The 25,361-nt window shown below is 47.9% G+C and overlaps 1 protein-coding gene across 9 annotated transcripts in view; it reads right to left on the bottom strand.

Moving 5' to 3' along the window:
- Nucleotides 1–25,361, bottom strand: part of DAPK1 (death associated protein kinase 1) — a 188,592-nt gene that overhangs the window by 80,491 nt on the left and 82,740 nt on the right. For all 9 annotated transcript variants that reach the window (XM_078436895.2, XM_078436896.2, XM_078436889.2 and 6 more), the window contains exon 3: nucleotides 8,287–8,508. In XM_078436895.2, coding sequence (XP_078293021.1) covers nucleotides 8,287–8,508 — 222 coding nt within the window. The remainder of the gene's footprint in view (nucleotides 1–8,286; nucleotides 8,509–25,361) is intronic.

Here is a 25,361-nt window from a genome sequence, read left to right as displayed (position 1 = left end):
GGTAATATTCAGCTACTTCGAAACACAAATTAGGAGAAAAAAAGCAATAGAAGGCTGCCTTAGAAGTGTTCCATTCGTTTTTAAGCAGTATTTTGCAATGATGTGAGGCAGAAAGGAGGTTCTAAGAGACTGGAGGATGGTTGATCGGGAGTGGTTGCTACTGACCTGCCCTAGACACCGGCCTAAGAAGGGAATCCCACCCACGTCCTGGGGTCTGGGTGCTCTCTCTTTTGGGGGTGAGTCCCCCAGGCTCCTGTCTCCAAGCTGAACCACCATCCCACCAACCATGCTCCCAGAAACCTGAATGCACTGTGCCTCGATGTGGGCGCCACAGGATCCACATGGAGGAAAGCCAGATGGAAGGTCTGGGCCGAGCCTGGAGCACCAAAATGGCAGCCCCTGACCTGGGAGGGACCCGGGCTCTGGATGCAGAGGGGAAGCCAAGCAGTACAGGGAGACCGGGACCTGTGACTGGGATGGCCAAGCCACGCATAAAAGAAACTGGGGCAGCAAGAAGAGGGAATGGGGCAAGAGAGGAAATCAGAACGTCTGAAGGGCCAGTTAAGCCACAATCCCACGGAATTCTCCTGTCATATCCTCCCGAAGTGTTGGTTAGGACAGTGGGTGACCAAGACAGGAAGAATAAAGAGATTTTGCGACATGGCTTCCAAGAGGAAGTGTGAACGGTTCCCAGGGATTTGGATTACCCCAGAGTGTCCTAAAGTAGTCTGCGGTCCCTGGGGAGGGGCTCAAGAATCGCCTGTCACTGGAGCCACGGATGTCCCGAAGGCCGGCTGGCGGGCAGCAATGGTACCCGTTCACCAGACCACGGCAACTACAGGTCCTTCTTGGAGGTAAGAAAGATTGCAAATACCAACAACTCATGTAGACAGCACAGGGAACACCAAGCCAGATATTGAGATAATGCATATCCGGTTAAAAAAAAAAACAAAAAAACAAAAAACCCCACTATCTATGAGTTCAGATGCCACATCTGGTTTGTTTTTATCATTGCCATTTTCCCAAGTTTTCTGAGACCATCCAGCAACCAAATAATCCACATAAGTGAGTGAAAATGCCCACTGAATAAACAGTAAGGAAATGCTTTTTGACTGAACTGGCAAGAAGCGAGGGTGTGGGGGAAGACATAACACTCAGGGTTTTGTCTCTCAAGAGAGCACCTGAACGGGAAAATAACCAATTTTGTGTGATTTAGTTCTGTTGTGAAAGGGGAAGCCACTGCCAAATGCACTTCGGTTCTCCGCTCTTGCCTAATAGCAGATATCTGAGAAGCAAGGTGCCAAAACTGTAAACCAGAACAGATCTTGAAATTACCTTTCTGAATAAAACCAAAAGTTCAAAAAGTCAGAAGAGCTGGCACAAGCTCAAAAAGAAGGAACAAATGTAGCTAGGAAAAAAAAATAGCACTGAAGCAATCTGAGTGTGCTTTTGTGTCTTGTGAGGACCAGGAGAGGAGTGGAGCAGAGAGCAGGGGGTGGGGGTGGGGGGGAAAGGCAGGGGTGGGGCTTGGGGGCTGACAGGTCTCCAGCATCAGATACACCTCACCTACCAGCATCACCTACATCCCTACAACTCATTCAGCTTGATACAACTTTGCCCCTTTTAAGGTATCTTGAGACCGTCACTCCAACCACTGAATTTTTTTTTTTCTTGAAAAGCTCTTGTGATTCTTCTAGGCTTGAGCTGACGTCAGTGTGGCATGAGCTCATCTGCATACCCTGTGCTGGTGTACAATGAAAAAAAATCATCTTGGCTTGGTGGTGAAAGAGAGAGGGAGCCAACTTAACAGTGATCCTGTCTAAAATAATCTAATATTGCACAAAGGTTTGACTATAACTCAGGGGCTGTTTGCAACGGGCATGCTGAATCCCAGCAATTATTAACCTGGCCAAAGTCAAAAAGTAAGCTAATAAGGGGAGCTGTTATTCCAAAAGCATAGGGTTTCAGTTTTGCAAGAGAAAAAAATTCTGGAGATCTACTGTACAATAAGGTGCACACAATTAACATTACCGCGTGCCTAAAAATGGCCAAGGTGGTCCATTTCATGTGTTTTTGTTACAATAAAAATAAATAAAATTTAAATTTCTAAATTAAAAAAATATATAACAATGTATATAGGCACTAATATTTAATGTACTAATTAAGCTGAATTTCCTATCACAAAAAGAGAGAGAGAGTGAACACGCTAGCTAGCTGATTTCAGGCTCCTCTTTAAGTTCCAAACAAAACAGATAAGGAGAAAAAATTAAGGCTGGAAAACCCAAACTGGCTTACTTTCTGCTACAATCCACTGATACTTACATGGCAGTGTCAGCATTTTCACTTCATAAATCTTTTCTTGGTAACTTCCAGAAAGGTGATTCAAAGCTACCAGGATGACTACCCCGGAGCAGGCGATGGGGTGACGTCTGCCCCTGCCTTGAGTTAGACCCTTATCACCTCCTCTGCCCAGGCCTTCTGCAGAGAGTAAGACTGATGCATCACATCATGGCTCAGGTGCCCGATGGAGCCACCACCATAATTAGGCGTTGTGTTCTGGTTTTGACTAGCTTACAGAACTTTAGACTAGCATGTGAGTGGGCTCCCAGTCTAGGAATTACCATTTTCTGTTCAACCAGCCCTTCTGTATTAGTTGCTGGGGCTGCCTTAACAAAGTACACATACTGAGTGGTTTAAAACAACAGACTCTTATTGCCTTGCCGGGGTTCTGACGGCCAGAAGTCCAAAATCAGGGTATCGGTGGACTCCGTTCCTCCCGAAGGCTCTGGGGGAGAAGCTGGACCATGCCTCTCCCCTGTGGCTAATAGACACATCATTCCAATACTCCAGTTTCTGTGTTCACACGGCCTCCTTCTTGTAACAGTACCAGTCACCGTACGTCATACATGAGGGACACACCTTACTGCAAAATGACCTCATCTTAACTAAATACATCTGTACAGACCTGTTTCCAAATAAGATCACATTTTGAGGTACTGGGGGTTAGGATTTCAACATTTCACGATTCAACCTGAAACAGCTTCTCAAAAGATGACCACCAACCAGCAGAATCAGCATCAGCTGGGAATTTGTTTAAACTGACAATTTTCAGACCCACTGAATCAGAAACTCCGGAAGTACACCCAAAAAACGTATATTTTAACAGGCTTTCCAGAAGATTCTGACGCACGCTGAGGTTTCAGAACCACTGTGTTAAACCACATTGCCCATTTTTTAAAAAATCATTTTCGGGGCTCCTGGTGGCTCGGTTGGTTAGCCATCCGGCTTCAGTTCAGGTCATGATCTCACGGTTCGTGAGTTTGACCCCTGCATCAGGCTCTGTGCTGACAGCTCAGAGCCTGGGGCCTGCTTCGGATTCTGTGTCTCCCTCTCTCTCTGCTCCTCCCCTGCTCATGCTCTGTCTCTGTCTCCGTCTTTGTCTCTCTCTCTCAAATAAATAAACATTTTAAAAAATTTAAAAAAATAAATCATTTTCAATGATTTTGCGTGTGACGTTTGATGACAGCAAGTGTGCGTCTTGCCCTTCTGGGCTGCCTCTGACTATACCTATCACACACTGCTTCCCCCACAGTGGTGACCAACTAATACTGCTGTGATAAAACAGACTGGAGTCTCAGGTCACAGGTCACATGTGGCCCTCAGACAGGTTTTATTTTTGTTTGTTATGACTACTGTGAACTGCCAACATTAAAAGCCTAGGCTACAGACTTTTCTTGGAAAAAAAGTTGCAAGATTTGGCAGCACAAGATCCAACATTCCACGTGGCAACAATCAACTGATTGGTGGCTGCCCACGGAGGTGAGGCATCAGGGTTCTGGCTGAGTCACAGTCCCCACTATTCCCGATGCCTGACCAACCGCGAGGCTCCATGCACATGATACCTGCTCACATATCGTCCCTCTCTGGCCTCTGCGATTGGGCTTGAACCATATCTGGCCAGAGGAGAGTTAGGGAGAAAAATGCATCACCATCTACAGCCTGAAATACTTAGCTGTTTCTAAGCGGCAAGTTTAGGAATGAAATTCTAGAAGCTGGTGGCTCTGATCAGCACTGACTTTAAGTTCTGAGAGCTTAGCTTCCCTTTCTACCAGGTAACAGAAGTTTTAAAGTGGCTTGCCCATGCAACAATGCAGGGTGAGTAATAGCACAGTAAGAAGAGAGTTTCGTATTGGCATGGCTTCATTAGGGGACAGTGGGACATAGAGGACATGAAACCTAGATGAGACATCACTTAACGCCTTTGTGTGCCTGCTGTGCTGAGCAGATCAGCTATGAAACAAATGATTCTTCCCCAGTAAAACAACTGGAGAAGCTATTATTTAAAGCTACTTTCAAAGCTTATAAAATTCTTTTATATACACACACACACACACACACACACACACACACACATTTTAGAAGGGGAGTGGCAGAGGGGGAGGGGGAGAGAGAGAGAGAGAGAGAGAGAGAGAGAGAGAGAGAGAATCTCAAGTAGGCTCCACTCTCAGTGTGGATGGAGCCCAATGTGGGGCTCAATCCCATGACGCTGGGATCATGACCTGAGCCAAAACTCAATCGAATCAGCCACCCAGGCGTCCCATGGTTTACAAAATTGTTTAAGGGCAGATCCTGGGCTAGGATTTGACAACTTTGCCTTTGACACAGACACCAAATAGTTTCTTTACAAAGGACAGAAAAGATGCCATTTCTGTACCTCAGCCAGGTCATGGGAGGCAGTTTGAGAAAAGGGGAACTGAGTGGTGGTTTGGGGGTCTCTTCACCCCAGCTGTACGGATGGGCCTGGAGTTTGCAAGTGACAACTCACACATACAAGTGGAGTCAGGGACAAGTTTTCAAGGAGGGAGCAAGCTTCACAGAAAGCCTGAACGGAAGCGCTACTTACCTGGGAGATCATCCCAAAGCAATCAATCGGATAAATACATTCACCGAAAGAGTATTGAAGCAGAAGATTCAGCCAAGTAGCTACTATCAAGTCACATGGCTCTTTTCTCACAAATTCTTAAAGTTGATTCTCTCCTAAGCCACCCTATACCTCAGCATTCTTAAGAAAGAAAAGAGGGGATGTAATATGTCACTGATGGCTAATCTTCCCTTAAAGCTATTAGAGTTTAGAACAACGATAATTTCCTCAAAGACAAAGATGGCTGTGTCTTCCGGGCGGACCTAATGTTTTGAGGAATCTATTAAAAATTAAAATACTTCTTCACAGCAAAGTACATATACAAATGGGGCAGGCTTGTGATACTTAAACATGGGTTACACTTTCCCTCTGACTGTGTCAGTCAGCGTTCTCCAGAGAAACAGAACTAGTAGGAGACACATATATGTGTACATGGAGAGAGAAGGGATTTATTCTAAGGAACTGGCTCACATAATCATGGAGACTGACAAGTCTTCAGATCTGCAGGGTGAGTGGACGGAACCCAGCTAGGGACCCAGGACAGCCAATGGTTCAATCCACTCCTAAGGCAGGAAAAAGCCAATGTCCTAGGCTCCAAGGAATGCCCTCTTACTCAGGGTAAGGTTCCATTTAGTTCTATTGAGGCCCTCAACTGATTGGGTGAGGCCCACCCACCCAGGAGAAGGCAACTGGTTTCATTCAGTCTACAGATTCAAATGGTAATCTCATCCAGCAACACCCTCACAGACACAACCCAGAATTATACTGGAACAAATGTCTCCCGACACCCCAACTGACACATAAAAGTCACTGACACTTGCCAGTGCGGGCAGAGCAACTGGGACTCCCATCCTTTGCTGAAGGGACTGCTATCCGGTGCAGCCGCTTCAGGAAACAGCTCAGCACTTTCTTAGAAAGTTAAACACGCAGTTATGTGTGACACAGCAATCCCACTCATGGCTCATGGGTATTTACCCAAAAGAAATGAAAACTTAAGTTTGTACAGCAGCCTGCAAGTGAATTTTTATAGCAGCTCTGTTCACCATCACCAAATACCAGCAACAACCCAAATGTTCTTCCAGGGGTAAATGGACAGACAAGCATCCACGCAGAATACCACTCAGCAGTAAAAGAGAGCAAAGCACTAATGTATGAATCTGAAAAGTAATGTGCTGAGTGAAAGAAGTCTCAAAAGACTGAATATTGTCCAATTCTATTTATGGGACACGTTTGAGAAGACAGAACAGCTCAGCAGTGGCCAGGAGGTAGGGGGGCGGAAGGTGTGTGTGACTCTATAGGAGTAAGACAAGGAAGCCTGCGGGGTAATGGGACTGTGTTGAATCCTGATTTGGGTGGTGGTTACACAAATCTAAACATGTGTTAACTTCCACAACCCTCCCCCGACATCAAATTTACGGTTACGAGATTTTTTAAATTGTGAAAATCAAATGGTAAAAAAAAAAAAAAAAAAAAAAAACCCTATATATCACCCAATTTATGCATAGGATAAATGGACCTAACGGGAAATGTCTACAGGATTGGGTCAAGCTGAATCCAGAATGTGCACGGGCAGGTGGGAGCCAGAAGGGTTCAGGCAGCAGCCAACAGTTCAGTGTATAGAGAAGATAAGAGACATTCCTGAGTCACTGCATACAACCTTGGAATTCTCTGAAAAGGCAAAACAGCTATGATTTGTAATGTTTTTTTCCCCCCGGGAATTTTGTATTCATGGTCTCTTACAACAGCCTAAAGAGAGGAAATGCAGGCTTATGGATGGTCAAGGACTGGCCTGGATTTTGATCTCAGTTCCGTCTGGTTCTCGAGAGTCACCACACGAAACCGCAGCGAGGATTACACTCTGACTCCTCTCTTTTCTCTGCTGTCCCCAGCAGGGCCCCTTAATCCCCTATGTTCTTAAGGCTCTGCTCTTCCTTAAAGCAGGAGTTTTCCATGGAGAGAAGGGGGATATTTTGTCCCCTAGGAGACATGTGGCATTGTGTGCAGGTGGGTTTAGTTGTCACAGACAGTGGGCAGGGTGCTACTGGCATCTACTGGGCAGATGCCAGAGATGCGGCTAAACATCTTACAATGCACAGGGCAATCCCCTGAAACAGAATTATCCAGCCCCAAATGTCTCTAGGGCAGAGGTTGGGATCTTCTGTTTGAACGGAAGGAAGGAAACATGTTCACGGTTCACTGTGCTAAGTATTGTCAAATTCTTAATTCTCGTATTTCCTCAAGACCCTGCTGAGATAGCTATTATTAACCCCAATTTCTAGTTAAGAAAGTTGCTGCTCAGACCCACTAAAATACAGTGCCCCTACACCAGAGACAGATGAGAATCTGTGGGCAGCCCCAGGCCCCTCTGATGGCAAAGCCCAGGGAGCCTGCAGTATGATGCCCTCAGGGCTAGGCTGGGCCCTCCAAAAACTTCTTTCCTTCCATCCCTTCCGGTCTAGAAATCGCCTCCTAGCCCTAACTGGTCTGCAAACAAGGGGAGCTGTTTGGCTGGCCCAGGGCAGATGTGAATTCGGGAGGACCCAGGAAACGAGTGGAGCCTGGCATCACTGAGAACCACCCAGGACTGTTTGTCCCTTTGTCTTCTGCTCCATCCATGGCTCCTGCCCTCACCTCCATGGGAGCAGCCCAGAGACATCAGAGGCATTCCCAGCCAGGTTCTCTTAGAGAGCTTCCTATCCCCCACCCCTGCCTCCTCCAGCCTGTCTCTTCAGCAAGAGAGGAGTGGGGCCCTCAAGCAGGGGTCTGGGAACAGACAGATACAACACAGAACAACAGGCTGAGATCAGTTTCCCACAATAACATCCTACAGGCAGGGCCTAAGAAAATAAGCAAAATGCTTTAAAAACAAGTCCTATAATCACCTCGGGGTGATTATGGCTCAATTTTACCCTTTTATATAATCAGTGTTGACAATTCCAACAGCTGAAAATGGGGGTGGGGGTTAAAATCAAGGGAGGTGGAAGAGAAGCAGAAAAACAGAGGGAAGGCAGAGGAACAGCGAGAGGAGAAAAAGAACATAAGCTTAAAGTTTATCATAAAACTCAGCAGACAGATGGCCTCATGACACAGGAAGAGGAGCCCCAAGATTTGGGGGCCTCTTTGCACGTCGGGCAGGACCACATTCACGGCAGCTGCTCTTCAGCGTCATTCTAGGAAACCGCAGCCAGGCCTCAGGGCAGGCGGTTCACGCTTGTTCTCGAACTAGGCAAAGCAGTTATTTCCTGAGGCTCAGCGCTCGCCCCCAAGCTGTCCAGCTGCAGGGACGCCAAGGGCTGAGCTCGACCCACCCTGATCCCCACCCCATGCCTCCTCGGCCCAGCCACAGCCACAAAGGCGGCACTCACAGTTCTAAAATGAGGATGACGTCCGTCTTATTCTCATAAACCTCATGGAGGGTGATGACGTTGGGGTGCTGGATCTCCTTCAGGATGCTGACCTCCCGCTCGATGTCCTCGCGGCTCACGCCCCGCCGGCTGGATTTTGTCCTCCTCTTCTTGATAAACTTGGCGGCATACTGCAGACCAGTGCTTTTCTCCCGGCATTTCTTCACGACTGCAAACTGCCCACTGGAGACAGAGGAGGAGAGGTTACAGGTCATTTCTTTATTGCTCACTGGAAAAGAGAGGATTTCAGCAAGGATGTGGCATGGGGGAGGAGAGGCTGTGGAACTGCGAGGAGGAAAGTCCACAGCGTGGGAAATTAACAAATTAAGCAGGCATATTTCTTATGACATTTTGGTTTCATTGAACCTGTTTCTTTATGAATAAAGTTGCAAGCAATACAAATTCTTTTCTTGAACTATAGTTTATTGAATGGGTTAATAACGTGCTTTTCTGTGCTTCCTCCCTCCCTCCTGTTTCAGATTCTGGGATAGCAGGAAGGAGCTCCCCGACCTGACCTCCTTCTGACAAGCCTTCTCCTGTATGGCTAGGAAAACAAGGGATCAAGACGGGGGAACTGAGAGAAAACTACATAGGGCTCTGCTTTCAATGACATATTTCTAGGACCAGTATTTATCAGTTGAAACATCCAGAACAACAATGAAAGCTATTTGTTCATACTTCAGGGATTGATAAGCCATATATACTTAACATTTGTCAGTGGCTTTTCCAGCATCACACACTTCCCTCCTTTCCCAAAAATATCTGTAACTAGGGACCCTGCACTTCTGGGGAAGCTGACTCTACCCCCATATATAGATATGCATAGGGTGACTGAGGTTAAGCCAATCAGTGTACTATATCTTCCTGACTCCACTGACAGGCACACGACCTAAGTAAGACCTTTTGGAGAATGCAGAGACAAAGACCTTTTCTGAGACTCTCTTCTGGATGTTAACACTTAACTATATGACCCCAAAAGCCACTTCCAGCCATCTTAGGACTTCAGGAGGAGGTCCACTCTTGGTTTAAAGCCAACCATCACAGAGGCAGAGCCAGTAGAAGAAAAGAAACCAGGTTTGTGGTAACACTGTGAAATGGCTGGATCAACCCTACCCTGAAAGCCATCTGCCCTTGGATTTTTCAGCAACAGAAGCCAATAAATTCTCTTTACTGTTAATGCCAGTTTGATCTGGGTTTTCAATTTCTTGCAGAGGAAAGCATCCTATCGATATATCCTATGCCACAGCATGTAACCAGAGCCTCCTGCCTATATATAAAAGAGTACAATAACAGGGGCGCCCGGGTGGCTCAGTCGGTTAAGCGTCCAACTTTGATTCAGGTCATGATCTCTCAGTTCGTGAGTTCAAGCCCCGTGTCAGGCTTTGTGCTGATAGCTCAAAGCCTGGAGCCTGGTGCCTGCTTCAGATTCTGTGTCTCCCTCTCTCTCTGCCCCTCCCCTCCTCTCCCCCCCCCCCCTCTCAAACAAACATTAAAAAAAAGAAAAACATAAAAAAAGAGTACAATAACAGAACTTAACATAAAATAATAAAATAAACACATAAGCAGGTAAAGTCTTGAGAGGTAAGTAAGCTACCCTGAAAGTAACACAAACACGATACGCACACACAACACAAAACCCCTTCCCGTGTCAAAGCTGGCACCCACACTTCTTCCCCAGAGCCCACCCATGACAGGATCTGTGTATTTCTTGGCAGGTGCTGGTGAACTGATATGTAGAAAACTGTCACGGTTACTTTTCACTAGCTTTATTCTCACATGAAGACAAAAGAGAGAGAGAGAAAATCAAATTAACAGTAACATTTCAATGGTAAAGAAGGGACACTTTACGTTACTCATTTACTTTAGCAGCAGAGGTCAGCGAAGAAAAACACATAGTAAAGGATTATTTTTATACCACTGCCAAATTTTTGCATGACAGGTTATTAATACTCTCTCTCCCCCCGCAGCAGAAGAGCAGAGAGGCTGAAGAATAAATCACACCAGAAAGCTAGCACCAACTGACTGTAAACTCACGATCCTAAAGAGCCATGGGATCTGTTATGACTTTATTACAACATTTTCTGGGTTTTCTGAAGAGTAAAGAATTGGGCCTTCTCTCTCTTGGAGGGTGGAGGTGAGCAGCAGAGATGGGACTTATGAGGAAAAAAAAAAACCCAACAAAACAGCTTGACTATAAAACACCCCTCTCCCAACCGAGTACCCCCGAAGAGGTCCCCGGATGCAGGGTGGGACAGTGCCCTGGCCCAACCCGGGACCTCCAACCCACAGGCAGCTCGTGCTTCCTGGGGCTGGGCCTGTGCGTGCCTCTCACACGGTCACTGCGACTTTTCTCGGGGGCGGTCAAGATTCAAGGTGGACTCATTGGTCTGAATCATGGTGCTTTAAAAAACAAAACCAAAAAGCCAGGCAAGCCACAAAGAACTTAAATGCGAGCCTAAATTCAAAGACTATTCCAAATGTGTTTTTAGTGCCAAATGTTCATGGTGACCTTTCCCCCTTTTTAAAAAAAAAACAACTTTTTTTTAACGTTTATTTATTATTGAGAGACAGACACAGAGTGCCAGCAGGGGAGAGGTAGAGAGAGGGGGCGACAGTGAATTTGAAGTAGGCTCCAGGCTCTGAACTCACAGAGCCCGACCTCACAAACCGAGATCATGTCCTGAGCCGAAGTTGGTCGCTTAACCAACCGAGCCACCCAGGCGCCCCGACCTTTCCCCTTTTAACTATGGGAAGGTGAAAGCATCAAGGCCTGCCCATGCTAGCGACTGGGCCAAGGTGAGGCACTCAGAAATCCACACGTCAAGGCCAGGAGTGTGTGAATCAGGCCTAAGCTGACCGCGCTGCCCCCATCTGCAGCGACATATCTGGAACCTACTCCCTCACCAGACAATTGATCCCTCACTCACACTTCTGGGTCCCCTGAGGGGAAAGCAGGCAGGGATAAAGGCCAGAGGGTGGGAAAGGACCCCCACCCAAGAGAAGATGTGATTTTAGTGCCCACGGCCGCGGCTAGTGTCCTAACCTTGGCTGCAGGTGGTTGAGAGGGTGTGAACTAATTTTGAGGACTACTCTTCTAGACTCATCTCAATGCTATCTCTTTAAAGACACTTTTCCTATTTATCTCCAACTACCCAACCTCTGCCCGCCCCCCACCCCCACCATGCTCCGACTGGTGCTTTCTCCGGCACCTGAGTCCACGGAGCACCTCTGATGCTTTCTGCCTGTTTCTTGCCCATTTCCACCCTTCCCCAGAGGGCAATTCCATGAGAACAGAGGCCTGTCTGGCAGACATCTCGTCCCCCGAGGCAGGGGATGCAGAGCTCCTCCAGGAGTTCACGCAGGATGCTTATGTGCTGCTCTTGACCTCTGAGTCTAGAATCCTAAAAACCCGAGGCGTTACCTGAAGACGCGTGCCTGTGATTCGGCAGAATTGTGTGGGGCTGGGAGCACAGGGTGCCTGTCTGAGCTGGTTCCCCGCCTCCTAGTTGTATTAACTGTGGACTTACATCTGACTTAACGCTCTCTGCCTCAGTGTCCTTATCTGCCAACTGGGTAGAATAACAGCACCTACCTGGGAGGGTTGTTGGGTGGAAAGGAAGGATTAAATGAGCCTATAGATCATGGAAAGTGGTTAGAACAGTACCTGGCAGGGGTGTCTGGGTGGCTCAGTCAGTTAAGCATCCAACTTCGGCTCAGGTCATGATCTCGCGGTTTTTGAGTTCGAGCCCCATGTGGGGCTCTGTGCTGACAGCTCAGAGCCTGGAGCCTGCTTCAGATTCTGTGTCTCCCTCTCTCTCTGCCCCTCCACTCATGCTCTGTCTCTCTCTCGCTCTCTCTCAAAAATACATAAACATTAAAAAAAAACTAAGAACAGCGCCTGGCAGTATTAAGTCTTCAATAACTGTTTTCTATTATTAACCTTCGACAACTGGTGCTACTGTCATGAGCTTACGGTTTGTGCTTAAAAGCCCAAAGTGCCACTGGTGCTGCCTTCAAAGTATCACCTCTCGCGGTGCCTTGGCTAGCCCGAGACCCTCTCAGAGGTGAAACATTCTCTCCTTGAACAAACCCTAGCCAGGCTCCTCTAGGCCCTCTGCTCAGTGACACCCCCAGCTTGGCCTTTAAAGACTTGAACAAACATTAACATACTCAAGGCTGCATCCCTGAGATGACTCTAGCTCCCCCCCCCCTTAAAGTGCCTGCGGGAGAAAACGCAAGGCTTCCAAAAGAACTGACCATTTCTTCCAGAGGACACCTGAAGATAGGGCTCTGGTCTCCAGCGTTGGGGGGCGGGGGGGGAGCAAACCCAGATGGGTTTCACATGGATCAACCCCCCTCCGGTTATTTGTAAGTTTTCACTGCCCTGACTGTCCTGAGCTCCTGCTCACGCCCCTCTCCAACCGCCTCATTCTCCCTTTAAAACACCCAGTCAGTCACCTCTGCACAAACCAAAGTTCGTGCACGTCACACTGGACCCTTCCCTTTTGTGACAGTACGTTGCTGATTAAAATTGGTCCTTTCCACTTTAACCAGTGTCTGGCTTTGTTCATCTGTGACAAGAGGACACACTGCGGAAGTAGGCGTGGTCTGGCCGACCCAGGTCCTGGCTTATGCGGCTCAGAGGGCCACCCCCACCCCCAATCTCCAGGCTTCTCTCTGAAAGCTCAACCTTCTTACCCTCTGGCCTGAGGCAGTGTTCCCTATTTTAATGATTTGCAATTCACCATGAAAATGTATGCTTTAAAAAACAAAAGAAACAAACTAAACAAAGTATCACCTCTCAAAACTGCTGGGGGAAGAGAGCCCTAAAAAGAAAATGAACAGCACAACAGGGCCGTACTGTGTTTAAGTGTGTAAAGCTACGGGCAAACCTGGCACCTGGCTTCATCCTCCAAACACAGCATCCCTGCTGTCCCCACCCCCGCCCCACGTGGAGGGCGAGCTGCTGCCTACAGCAGCCCGGGAAACTGAGTCACAGCTGAGCGAGGGCAGGCAGGAGGCCCACGCGAGGCTACTGGGCCTTAGTGTGCACTCGGTAACTCGTGCCCAGAGCTTTCACAGCAGATCTCCTCTGGCAGGGAGCAAACGGAAGCCAGACCCCTCGGAGAAGAAATTCTTTTCTAAACACTGTAATTTGCTTCATGAGGACTAATTCGAACTGGACTGGCAGTTAACGGCTGCTCCTGACCTCTCTCTTTCCTGGGCAGCTGGCCCTCAGCACACCAGCTGCCACACCCACTCTGGGGGGGCAGGGGGGGGGGAACAGTTCCTCTTCTCCAATCCCCCTCCCCCAATAAAACAATTGAAAAAAAGGACTCATTTGGGCTTTTTTGGGCCAGGGCTTCTCAATCATGGGATCCCAGAGAAACAACCTAATAACAGCTGCCAGGGTGAGCTCCGGGAAGGGAGGAAAGTAAATGCACACAAAGGAGCAAGGCCACCTGCGTCGCCCGTCGGGGGTTGGGGGGGGGGGGGATCGATGGCCTGAGCTCCAGCTTCCCTCCTATTACAAACCCCGCAGGCTCCTCCGTGACTGACAGCCCCACAGACGGCTGCAGCGATGGTCAGTGGGTGGTAGAAAATCAGTGCGTACCTGCACATTTAAATTGACAAAACAGAATACGGGTTGATCCTCGCTTTTTGCGGGATCCATATTTGCAAATTCACCTACTCGCTAAAATGCACGCGTAACTGCATAATCAACACTTGACAGTGCGTTCACGGTCATTTGTGGATCTGAGTTGTCCAACATGAACATTCCCAGCTGAGGCAGATCAAGGGGACATTCCGCCTTCCGTCTCAGCTTCTGTACCATGTACACATGTCCTCTTAATGGTCTGTTTAGTGCCATGTCTTTGCATTTCTGCTTATTGTTGGTGATATCACTATTTAAAATCAGCCCCGAAGTGTGAAGTCCACTGTTCACAGGCACAGAGGTTGTGATGGCCTTACGGAGAAAACATGTGCCACATAGATAAGCTTTGTTTGGGCAGGAGTATCAGCGCTGTTGGCCATGAGTCCAATGTTAAGGAATCAACAATACATATTACAGAAGTCCCTTTAAGCAGAAACACACAGAAAACAAGGTTGTGCACTGATCCGATGACGGAAATGCTATGACCAGAGGCTCACAGAAACTTAACCCTGTATTTTCTCTAGAACAAATGGGTCAGTATTCGCTAACTCAGTGATTGTGGTAAAGTCACAGAATATCACTACACCGCAAATAATGAGAATCCGACTGGATGTTGTTTTTAAAAAATGTATTGGGGTGCCTGGGTGGTTTAGTCAGTTGAGTGTCCAACTCTTGATTTTGACTCAGGTCATGATCCCAGGGTTGTGAGACTGAACCTCGTGTCAGGCTCTGTGTTAAGTGTGGAACCTGCTTAGGATTCTCTCTCTCTCTCCCTCTCTCTCTCTCTCTCTCTCTCTCTCCTCCCTCTGCTCCTCTCCCCCCTGTGCACGGTCTCTCTCTCTCTCCCAAAATAAATAAATAAATAAACAAATGGATAAAATAAAAATATACTAATATTCTCTGTCACCTAATAACTAACAGAACAGCCATCCAAATTCATTTTGACATAAACACTTTCGATTAAATGTAATAAACACGTATTAACTACCAATGGCCAGACTATACAAAACCAATGAGACACATCCCTACTTTAAAGAGTTTGATACTAAAAAAATTTTTTTGATTCAAAAATAATCACAGATTTTATTAAAAGGAGAAAACTTTGGATAAAAGGAGCAAAACTGCAGAAAGAACAACTTGACATCTAATGTCTTTGACTCACTGGTATATCTAATCGAATCACCTTGTAGTCACTCGAAAACTACAACCAGAATTCTATGCAAGGAGCTTTACACATAATTACCTCATTCATTATCACAACCCTATGAGATTCATATCATCATCAACTCTTCCGTCAAGGAAAGAACCAAGCCTTAGAGCGATTTTTTTTCTACTCCCCTCAAATCTTTCAAGCAAGTAAGTGCCACACTTGAGAAGTGAATCCCAAGTGTATTTGCCTCCAACACTCTATCCACTGAACCTCGCTGCTGCCCTGGGCTCGTGTCCATTTGGTTTGAAAGACAGGCCACCGCCCTGTGAAGTTACAGACAGGTCTGGAAATCATTCTAGGAAAGGGCTCTGGGAATGGGAGGCACAAGAGAGGAGGATTGTGGTTAAATACGTTTGGGGAGTGTGGCCTTCTCCTCCCCACTGAAAACTCATTAAGTGTTTTAACCAATGAAAACCACTGTTTTAACATGCTCTGAAGTTCTCTGCAATAAAAAGCAACTCATGTTTGTGTGTGTGCTTCAGAAGCCCTATACTGACAATTAGCAAGAACCACAGAAGGTTCTCAAGGTCAGCGCACAAGGACGGCAGGCACACATTTGTGAAGCAGGTGGGTTCTGATAGGTCCATGTAGTGCATTAAAAATAAAGCTGTTGAACTTTGTTTAATTGAGTCGGGTTTGATTTTCAAATTCATTTGTCTGTGGGAGTTTTGCTCACTTGGGGAAAGTTGACATCAATGTACAATGACAGAAGCATCACATTCAGAATGGAGAAAGAGCAACCCGGCCCCACGTGACGATGTGTTCTCTCCCTTTGGGTGGGCACCTAGCCCAGGATCTAACATTTTCCTTGTTGACCTTGATCTAGACACCACATGAGAACAAGTTCCCACCCAGGAAGGGGGGTGCAGACTTTTTTTTTTTAAGTGGCTAAAACAGGGGCACCTGGGTGGCTCAGTTAGGTCAGCAACCAACTCTTGATCTCGGCTCAGGTCATGAACTCACAGTTTCTGGGACTGAGCCCCACATGGAGCTCTGCACTGACCGGGAGCCTCTTGAGATTCTCTCTCTCCCTCTCTCTCTCTCTGCCTCTCCCTCACTCCTGCGCGCACTCTCTCTCAAAGATAAATACATATTTGAAAAAAAAAATACAGTGGCTAAAACAGCATACAAATTTTTCTTTGATTTTAAATATGTCTCTTCCCAGTATATGTTATTTAAAACATTCTTTATGGTAACTATTGCTGTGAATTCCCTCTATTAATGCTGAAAATAGATCTGGTTTCAATACAACAGATGATAAGCTCCATCTCTCCCTCCTACCAAATCTTTGCAATAAGGTTTCTTTTTTCTTTCTTTCTTTTTTTTAATGTTTATTTATTTTTGAGAGAGGAAGACAGAGTGCCAGTCGGGGGGGGGGGGGGGGGGGAGGGTTGGTGGGCAGGGAGAGGGAGACACAGAATCCGAAGCAGGCTTCAGGCTCCGAGCTGTCAGCACAGGGCCTGACACGGGGCTCAAACCCACAAACTAGGAGATCATGACCTGAGCTGAAGTTGGATGCTTAACTGACTGAGTCACCCAGGCACCCCTGCAACAAGGTTTCTAATTAAGGCAAAATATTTTCTACTTTTGAGTTCATGTATCAACCTCAGCACAATTTTAGTGCTGGCTTATGGGTCATTTGCTTTTCTTGAAGAGCTGTATTGAGAGAGTGGTAGTGGCTTGAATCCTGCCTGAACACTGGAATCACAGGTCTTAAATAAGAGATGAGGTGACAGAAATTATTTTTCAAGGATGAGTTAACATTTATGGCAGGAGAAAAGACCCCAAAGCGTTTACAGACTAATGGGAGAGACGAGCACGTAACACCAGAATAAGGGAAGGGCCATAAAAAAGGACGTGGCCACTCTGAACCACCCCAGGGGAGAGTGTGAGGTCAGGAGGCCCAGGCTGTGTTCTGAAGGTTGAGTGCCAGCCAAGGGGTGAAGAAAGCGTGGAGGAGAATGTGTGGAGGAACAGTGTCCAGGAGGAGAAAACAGGAGCTGAGTCAGGGAGGCAGGAAAGAGCCTGTTCATATTTCTGAGAGATGAGGCAATGGTGGAGAAGTGGGCAGGCCCCACAAACTGGGCCATGCCCAGGATACAACAATGCCAGCCCTAACTTTGCCAACACCATGGGAAAGCAGTGACCTCTCTGAGCCTCAGTTTCCCCATCTATGTGAGGGTAATGACAACACAAAATGAGGCCATGCATGTGAGTGTAAGCTGGGTTCTCGAACCACATCGTGCTAGTGTAAAGGATGAAAATTAACAAGATGTCTCAGCTTCAAACTTCTCAAAGGAGCCCAGAAGGCATTGTTTCAGCAGCTGAAAAGCAGCACCAAATTTCTTTTTGGCATTTTTCTATGCAACAACTGTGTGATCTAAGTACTAAATCTCTACGCCTTTTTTCTCCTGTTTAGGACTCAACCATTCTGGATGAGGCCTATTTGATTTGTCCCCTGTGGCCCCCAAAGGACCTTGTGGCTTTGCTTTGATGCTGAAGTTTTTGTCTGTGGCAAAGCAGTGGGAAGCAAACCACCCTTTGTGAAGATGGCCTCGGTCAAAGATGGCCAAAGATGGCCTTCCAGCTCACATGCTCTCCCGCAGTGTGACCTTGTCTCTCCCTATCATGAGGTGGATTCTCATCCTTGTCCCCTGGAATCTGAGCCTTATTTGACCAATAGAATGCAGGAGAAATGATTCTGGGACTTCTGCCTGGTTCTCAGAGCACACACTCTTGGGTGCTCCCACTTGGAACCCCGCCACGATACTGGGAGAAGCCCGGGCTGTGTGGAGAGGCCATGTGGAGGTGTTCCCATCAACAGCTCCCTCTGAGCTGACAGCAGCTTTAACAGGCTGGCCAAGTGAGTGGCTATTGAACATCTGGCTCATTGAGTCTTCAGACGGTGGGGCACCTGGGTGTCTCAGTCAGGTAAGCGTCTGACTTCGGCTGAAGTCATGATCTTGCAGTTTCTGAGTTCGAGCCCAGCATTGGGCTCTGTGCTGACAGCTCAGAGCCTGGAGCCTGCTTCAGATTCTGTGTCTCCCTCTTTCTCTGTTCCTCCCGTCATCATACTCTGTTTCTCTGTCTCTCAAAAATGAATAAATATTTTTAAAAATTTTAAAAAAAGTCTTCAGATGGCTCCAGCCCCACCCAACCACTTAGTGCAACCTGAGAGACCCCAAGCAGGAATGCTCAGGCAAGCCACAGAAGCGTGAGAGATCATAGCAAATTGCTGGTTTATGCTTCCATGTTTTTTTTTTTTGGGGGGGGGGGGTTGTTACACAGCAACGGACAGGTGGGACAGCCAATAAAATATTTCGGATGGTGGGTTTGGCCCATGACCTAGAAAGCCGTGTGGAGGAAGGACTCGATACTGGGGGGTGAGAGGCCAGCAGGTGACCGGGATCCCAGACCGGCCTAACGGGAAGGCATGGGAAGGCACAAGAACGCCCAAGCCATGTTGAGCGCAGGTCCCACCCTGAAACACAGAACCTACTGCCCCAACAAGACTCAGTGCACACGCTGCTCCCTCATGTCCACGTGCCCAGGGAATTCCCACCGTGACGCCGCCTGGAGATGAGCGCATGTGAGGAGAACGCACGTTGCCCTGCCTGGTGGAAGCCTCCCCTTCCATCCCAGCCCACCAGTGCCCGGATTTCAGCAGATGATGACAGCTAACCCATCCAGGGACTGCATACTTCAGCACCAAGTTCAATTCCCTTGGAAGGCTTCTGGGTGCGGCCCACACTCCGAACTGCCTCTCTCTGCCCTTTGAGAAGCTGCACACGACAGGCAGGCAAAACAGTTTTTAGAAAAATTCAAAGCTGGTGATGATGCTGCTGATGCGGATAGTGAGAGTGATCAAAAACACACAACCCCTCAAAAACTATTTGACATTGCTACCGGGGCTCGGTCAAAATGGCACATGATTGGAAGAACGGGGTTCCCCCAACCAATGAGAAAGCAGCGCAGGTTGCCAGGGTACGGACAGGGGAGGGGCAGAGTTTACCAAGGGCATAAACACCAGCATGTCGCCCCGGGAACCAGAGCAACACAGGAGTCAGGAGTGAGATGCAGAACTCGAGGTGACGCCTACGGGCGGCCAGGAGATGTAAAAGCAATGCAGCGGGAGGAGGCCCGGGGCAGAGAGTGGACCCCTTGGGAGAGCACCCTCCTGGAAGCCAGGACCACACAGAGAAACCCACGCCCAGGAGAAGACAGCAAAAGCCTGGACCCAAGGCAAGGGTGGCCAAGGATCTGGCTTCTAGCAGAAGCACGGTGCTGCCGGTGGGTCAAAGAAGCCAGAGTATCGGGTGGCTCGAGCAGCCTCCTTATAATTAAGGAGTTAGCAACCCCAAGCAGGTGAGGACTCAGAAATAAGAAAGATTAGAAAATCAGCAGTGCATGTTTTTACTCATCCCATTTGTCCCTAGGACACCTCTCTGGACGGGGAAGGTCTGAGATCCATCTGGAAGAGCGTTTCTCAAATCAAGAGATGCTACTCGGAGAAAGGGTTTCACAGCCAAGCAGGTGAGGGAAAACTGTGTGAAGAGGGTCCCACAGGTCTGTATGAAAAGACTCAGCTGACTGCTGTCTCCAAGAGCGGGTATACAGCATTCAACGTTTCAGAGGCTTTCGGCCAATAACCACAAAACCCTTTTGTTATTGTTTTGCTTGTTTTTGTTGTTGTTGTTTTTGTTTTGTTTTTTAATTCTTTTTTTAATGTTTATTCACTTTTGAGAGACAGAGTGTGAATGGGGGAGGGGCAGAGAGAGAGAGGGAGACACAGAATGTGATGCAGGCTCCAGGCTCTGAGCTGTCAGCACAGAGCCGGACGTGGAGCCCGAACCCACCAACCATGAGATCATGACCTGAGCCGATGTCGGATGCTCAACAGACTGAGCCACCCAGGCGCCCCTTGCTTGTTTTTTGTCATGGAGCATTTTGAAGTCTCATTTTCTTCGGAAAGTTTGCTTTAGTCTTCTCTCCCAGTTAGTTTCTTCATCAGAGCTGGGACTGGACTCTGTATGCACAGTTTCCCTTTAATTTTCAACACAGCCACACTCTGAGGTTATTTCCTAAGGCATGGCCCCGGTCAGGCTGCTTCCTCCTTGGTGCCAGGCAGCTACGTGCAGAGATGGCACTGGGAGCGTTCAGACCCTCAGAGGGGTGGGGGCCCACTAAGTCAGGCCGGGGCGAGGAAGCCGCCCACCGCTTTGGGGTGGCTGTTCCTCTGCCTCCTTCAGGCTGTTGGTCTGGCAGCTTAGAGGAGACAGGCAAATGAACGATGGTCTCAGTCCTGACACAGGCCCAGTACCATTTGAGACGAATTTTTCTCTTCTTTCAGGTGGTCCATTGGGTTGGGTAGTTTTGATAGGAACTGAGAGCTGGCAGGGGAGCTGTGGAGGGTAGAGGCCCCGAGGCAGGGCGCAGTACTATTTGCCGGTGGGTTTATAGGACAACTCCTGACTCTACTCCACTTTGGACCATGGGAGCCACCACCAAAAGGATGTGGCAATGACGGGAAGGAGCCGTGACCCTGCAAACCTCTTAGAGTGAGTCCTCAGCAGCCTCGCGGGCCCTTGATTTACACGCGCCTAGAAGCAATGCTGCCATCTTGTTCTGGGGGCCCTTCCTTTGGTTACTGTCACTTGTGGCCATACGTCATCTTGCCTGATTCAGATATGGTCTGTGACTTTTGGAATTTGTACCTCACAGTGACGAACAGGACATCTCCATATAACAGGGTTGCAAGTGCTCTGTATGATGGACAGAGGTGTGTAGAGTGAGTGGGGGCCCCGCTCTAGCTGAGGGCTGGGGGAGAACTCCACCTAATCCACTCAGCACCACCCGGGCTACCAAACTCAGGGCTGGACACAGACATGTGCTTGGTGTTTGTTTTTTGTTTTTTTAAGCCGAAGGGAAAGGAAGGAAGAAAACAAGTATCAGGACAGTGCCATCTGATACAATCTAAAGAGAACCTTCTCCAGACAAATAAAACAAACAACAACACTCCAAACATTCGGTCCAAATATAGTTAAGTCCCACAGTGGGACCAGGATTGCCCTTCGAGTCCAGTATTCTGGAGAGTACAAGGCCCTTATAAGGAAAGGGTGTCATGCCAGGCCAGGATCAGCCCTCCCATTTAATCAATGGTGACCTCGACAGGTGACTGCAGACGTGGGCTTCCCGCCCCCAGAGTGTGTTCAAACCACAGTGGGGGTTTGGGTGCCCTGCTGAGACTCAGAGGGGTCAGTCCCTTATTTGTTCATTCTGACTTCGGCAATGCTTCCCCTGGGATCAGTCCCAGTGTTTGTTCACCCTGATTTTGTCATATCATCCCTATTCAGCTTCTGGGCTAAAGTGAACTGGGTCATAAGGTACGATCTGTCCTCCAGGCAGCAAGCTCCTCTCAGGGGGAAAGAGCTGAAAAAGAGAGCAGTAGGTTCATATAACTTTATGGGGAAAGAGAAGAAATACAGGAGCTGAGCTGAAGTCCCTTCTCCCGTGACCGAAAAAGAAAGTCAGTTTCATTCATGTGGAGATTCAAGATGGGGAAAGCCAGCCAAAGGTAACATGAAAAGTAAAGTTCAGCCGAGACTAATGGGCACAGGTTGTAATTGTACAACCAAAGCACCCAGTTGCATAGATTCAACGAAGCTTCCAGAAACTGTGATAGTCCTCCCAGACATGGACTCTGCCCAGTTCTGGAACATGCGAGACGCTTCACAAAGATGTCTGGATGTTTGCACATCTTCCTTCTCAGCTTAGGCAGAAGTTCTATCTGCCTGTGTGCTTTCACGGACAGGTCTGGTAGACGTGCTGCCGAGGGGAGCACGTCACAGGCAGGTCTGGGCCCCCCTCCCTCCGCCATGCTTTGTCATCAGAAGAATTAGCTCCGCCTTATCCCCAAAAGCCAGGTCTATATTGAGGAATATGGACTTGAGTGACCTTGGAAGAAATTAAAATAAGCTTGGCATCATGTGGCTTTCGGCACAGCCTGAGGACCGATGTGCTTGGGAGACGCTGGACACAGGCCTGTCTGGCTCAGGAGACTGACTACAACGGAGGATAGTGGCTTCTTCATGGTGTTTCTTCCCAGGGCCTGCAAGAGTCCCGGACCCAGGTCTCTAAGAGGCACTTAGCAGTTGTCTGGCTCTCGGCCCGGCCGAGAGGAATCCTTTCCACAGCGCTCTTGGCCAAGTCCTTTCCCGTGATGCCTACAGATCCATCACCTTGGCTCTGAATCAGGTGGGGACTCACCTCACAGAGGAAGTCTAGGGAGAGGAGAAAACAGGCACTGAGGGGGTCACTTCAGGCCAGCAAGGAGAGGCTGGCGGGGAAAGTCACTGCTGGAGTTACCTGAAGAGACAGCCACGAAGATAAAACTGAAAGATGATAAGTTAAGGAGAAACCAGAGCTCCCGGGAAGTCTGAGTCTCCCCTCAGGGGAAGCAGAACACCCTGGAAGCCTGCCACGTGGGCTGACCTCACCCCTGTGATCGGACCCGAGCAAGCACGAAGCTTATTATCAGAGGCAGGGGAGGGCTGTGAATCCCACGGCCAGGAGACCCAACACACACATGACGTCACTTCTCCCAGGAAGTGGGGTTTCTGAGGCGCAGGTGACACTAACCAGGTCTTAGGTCAAACACTACAGAAAATGAACACACCTCGCGTGTATGAGGTATGAAAGTGATACCTCCTGAAGCAGGGATTGCAAACCCATTCACCTTTCTGTGTGTGTGTGTGTGTGTGTGTGTGTGTGTGTGTGTTGGGGCGGAGGGGGGGGGCAGTGGGGAGGTGTCACTTCCTAAGAAAATGTGGAATCTGAATTCAGGGGGAGCTCTGTCTTATGAAAACACAAATTTCTGGCAGGCAGGGGAGGGAGGTATTGCAGAACTGAAGGGGGGCTGACCTCTGCAAAGGCCCCTGTCGAGGTGTGGTGGGAAGTCCTTCCTTAGCTGCCTGTGGCGTGGGGGGCTGTGGGTCCCTGCTCCCCTCCCCACACCCATGGCCTCTGACTCTGCAGAGCCTCCCCTGAGGGCCTGCATGGTCTTACCACTCCGATCACCAGCTTGTCCCTATATGCATTCCCATGAAAACAGTTTAAAGATCCAACCACAATTCCCAGGCAGGTAATGAGGCCCAAAGAAAACAAGGGCTACGGGCCTGGAGCAACAAACAATCTAACGCACTCATGATGCCCTAAGGCAGGCGCACCACCCCGAGCCACTAGTTTAGGTTTTCCACTCTAGGTGCTGGAGCTTCTAGCCCAACTCCAGAAGTGGCTTCTAGCCACTCTGGGGCTTCTAGATCAACTCCAGAAGTGAGGGCTGCCCGACTCCGCTAAAGCTGGGTGGCATCATGGCATCAGTGAGCTCTGGGAGGGAGTTGGTGCTGGCTAAAAAGCTGTAAAAGGCCAATACATACGATTTGAAGGTTATTTTCCGCTTAATAGGCAAGTGAATGGCACAAAAAAAGAACCCATGTTTCCAGCTAATCAGGAGTCATTAGGCATTTATGAGAGCTCTATCACCAGTTACTTTGGAACCACAAAGAAGTTACACTGGGCTTACCAGATGCACTTCCAGAAGTTACACTGGGCTTACCTACACTGCACTCTACCAATAGATGAGCTTTAAAAAAAATGTTCATATCATATTTGTGCATACGATTTTTATGCAAATTAACACCCCAGAACCTACTATGGTGCATTCGAAAAAATTTCTGAATTAATACAGTTGACCCTTGAATAACACAGGAATTGGCACAGCAACCCAACCCCCACAGAGCTGAAAATCTAAGTATTAACTTTGACTCCCCCAAAACGTAACTATCAATAGCCTACTGTTGACCAGAAGCCTTACACACAGTTGATTCACACGTTTGGGATATCATATACGGGATTCTTAAAGTAAGCTAGGGAAAAGAAAATGGTACTCAGGAAATCATCAGGAAGAGGCAATACATTTCTAGTACTGCATTGTATTTATTGGGGGGACAAAAAAGCTCACACATAAATGGACCCACACAGTTCACACCTGTGTTGTACAAGGGTCGGCTGTGCCGGTTGACTCAATCGCCTTATCTGTCACCTTAAAACTATATGCTGACTACCTACCTACGGAAACATTTATTTCCACTGAACCTCTGGACGTGGTTGAACAGTTGCTCCAGTAATTAGAAATATCACAAAAGATGTCCATTGTTTGTTTTAAGAACATTCTAGCTCTGGGCAGTCCCTGTGCATTCACTTTTCTCCAGCATTCACCAGGCTCCAGCCATGTGCTAGGTCCCGATAGGCCCCCTAGGAGTTGCCCACCTGCCTCAGAAGCTCGTCAAGGGGACAATCAGTGTATTTGATCTTATACACTCATTTGAAAACCAAAGGTATATTATAGTCTTCATATGGGCTACTGATACCTAAGGGAATTCTCCCGGGCTCCTTGGAGCTAAGGTCTCCTCAGGGCTAAGTGCTTTGCATAAGCAGATGCCTTATGCCATAACTTTAGGTAAGTGGGCAAACTGAAGCACAACCTAAATATTTTTTAAATAAGAATTTTCCATAGTCATTAAGCAATCTGTAACTGGCCCTTGAGAAATCAATGCAGTCTGCAAAGCCCATGAGGTCAGATTTCTAAAGAATGGAAAATGGGAAGGCAAGACTCATGATCTTGTATGAATACAATAAAACGGCACACATTATTCAGGAAGCTCAAATAAACTAAGCTTTAAGAAAGAAAAAAACAACAACACATAACAGAAGATGGACAGAAAAGGACTAAGAGTGGCTGGTCAGAGTCGATGGTGTGATAGACATGTAGGAAAAAAAATGAATTCTTTTGAGCTTCCATTTTTTTCATGTGTGGGGTCAACGAACTTTACTCAGTTCGTGGAACTGACTAAAGGTGGAACTAACTAAAGCTTGAGTTTAGAACAAAAGATAATGAAAGATTGTCTGGTTGGGCATTTACAAGAAATTCAAGTCTGCAGGTCTGAGCAAGTCAAACCCGAGGGTGGCCGAAGCAGTCTCAAATCTTTGCTGGCAATCTTGGACAAATATTAAAGAATGACGCTATGCTGATGTTCAAAAGAGGACCAAACTGGCTCTGTTTTTTAAGATCAATCAGCTTGTTCATTAGTCTCCAGCAAAAATTGAGAATCA

The sequence above is a fragment of the Panthera onca genome, chromosome D4 (genome assembly GCF_046562875.1).
Source record: "Panthera onca isolate mPanOnc1 chromosome D4, mPanOnc1 haplotype 2, whole genome shotgun sequence".
Taxonomy (NCBI): Eukaryota; Metazoa; Chordata; class Mammalia; order Carnivora; family Felidae; genus Panthera; species Panthera onca.
This window is presented reverse-complemented; position numbering and strand designations above follow the sequence as displayed.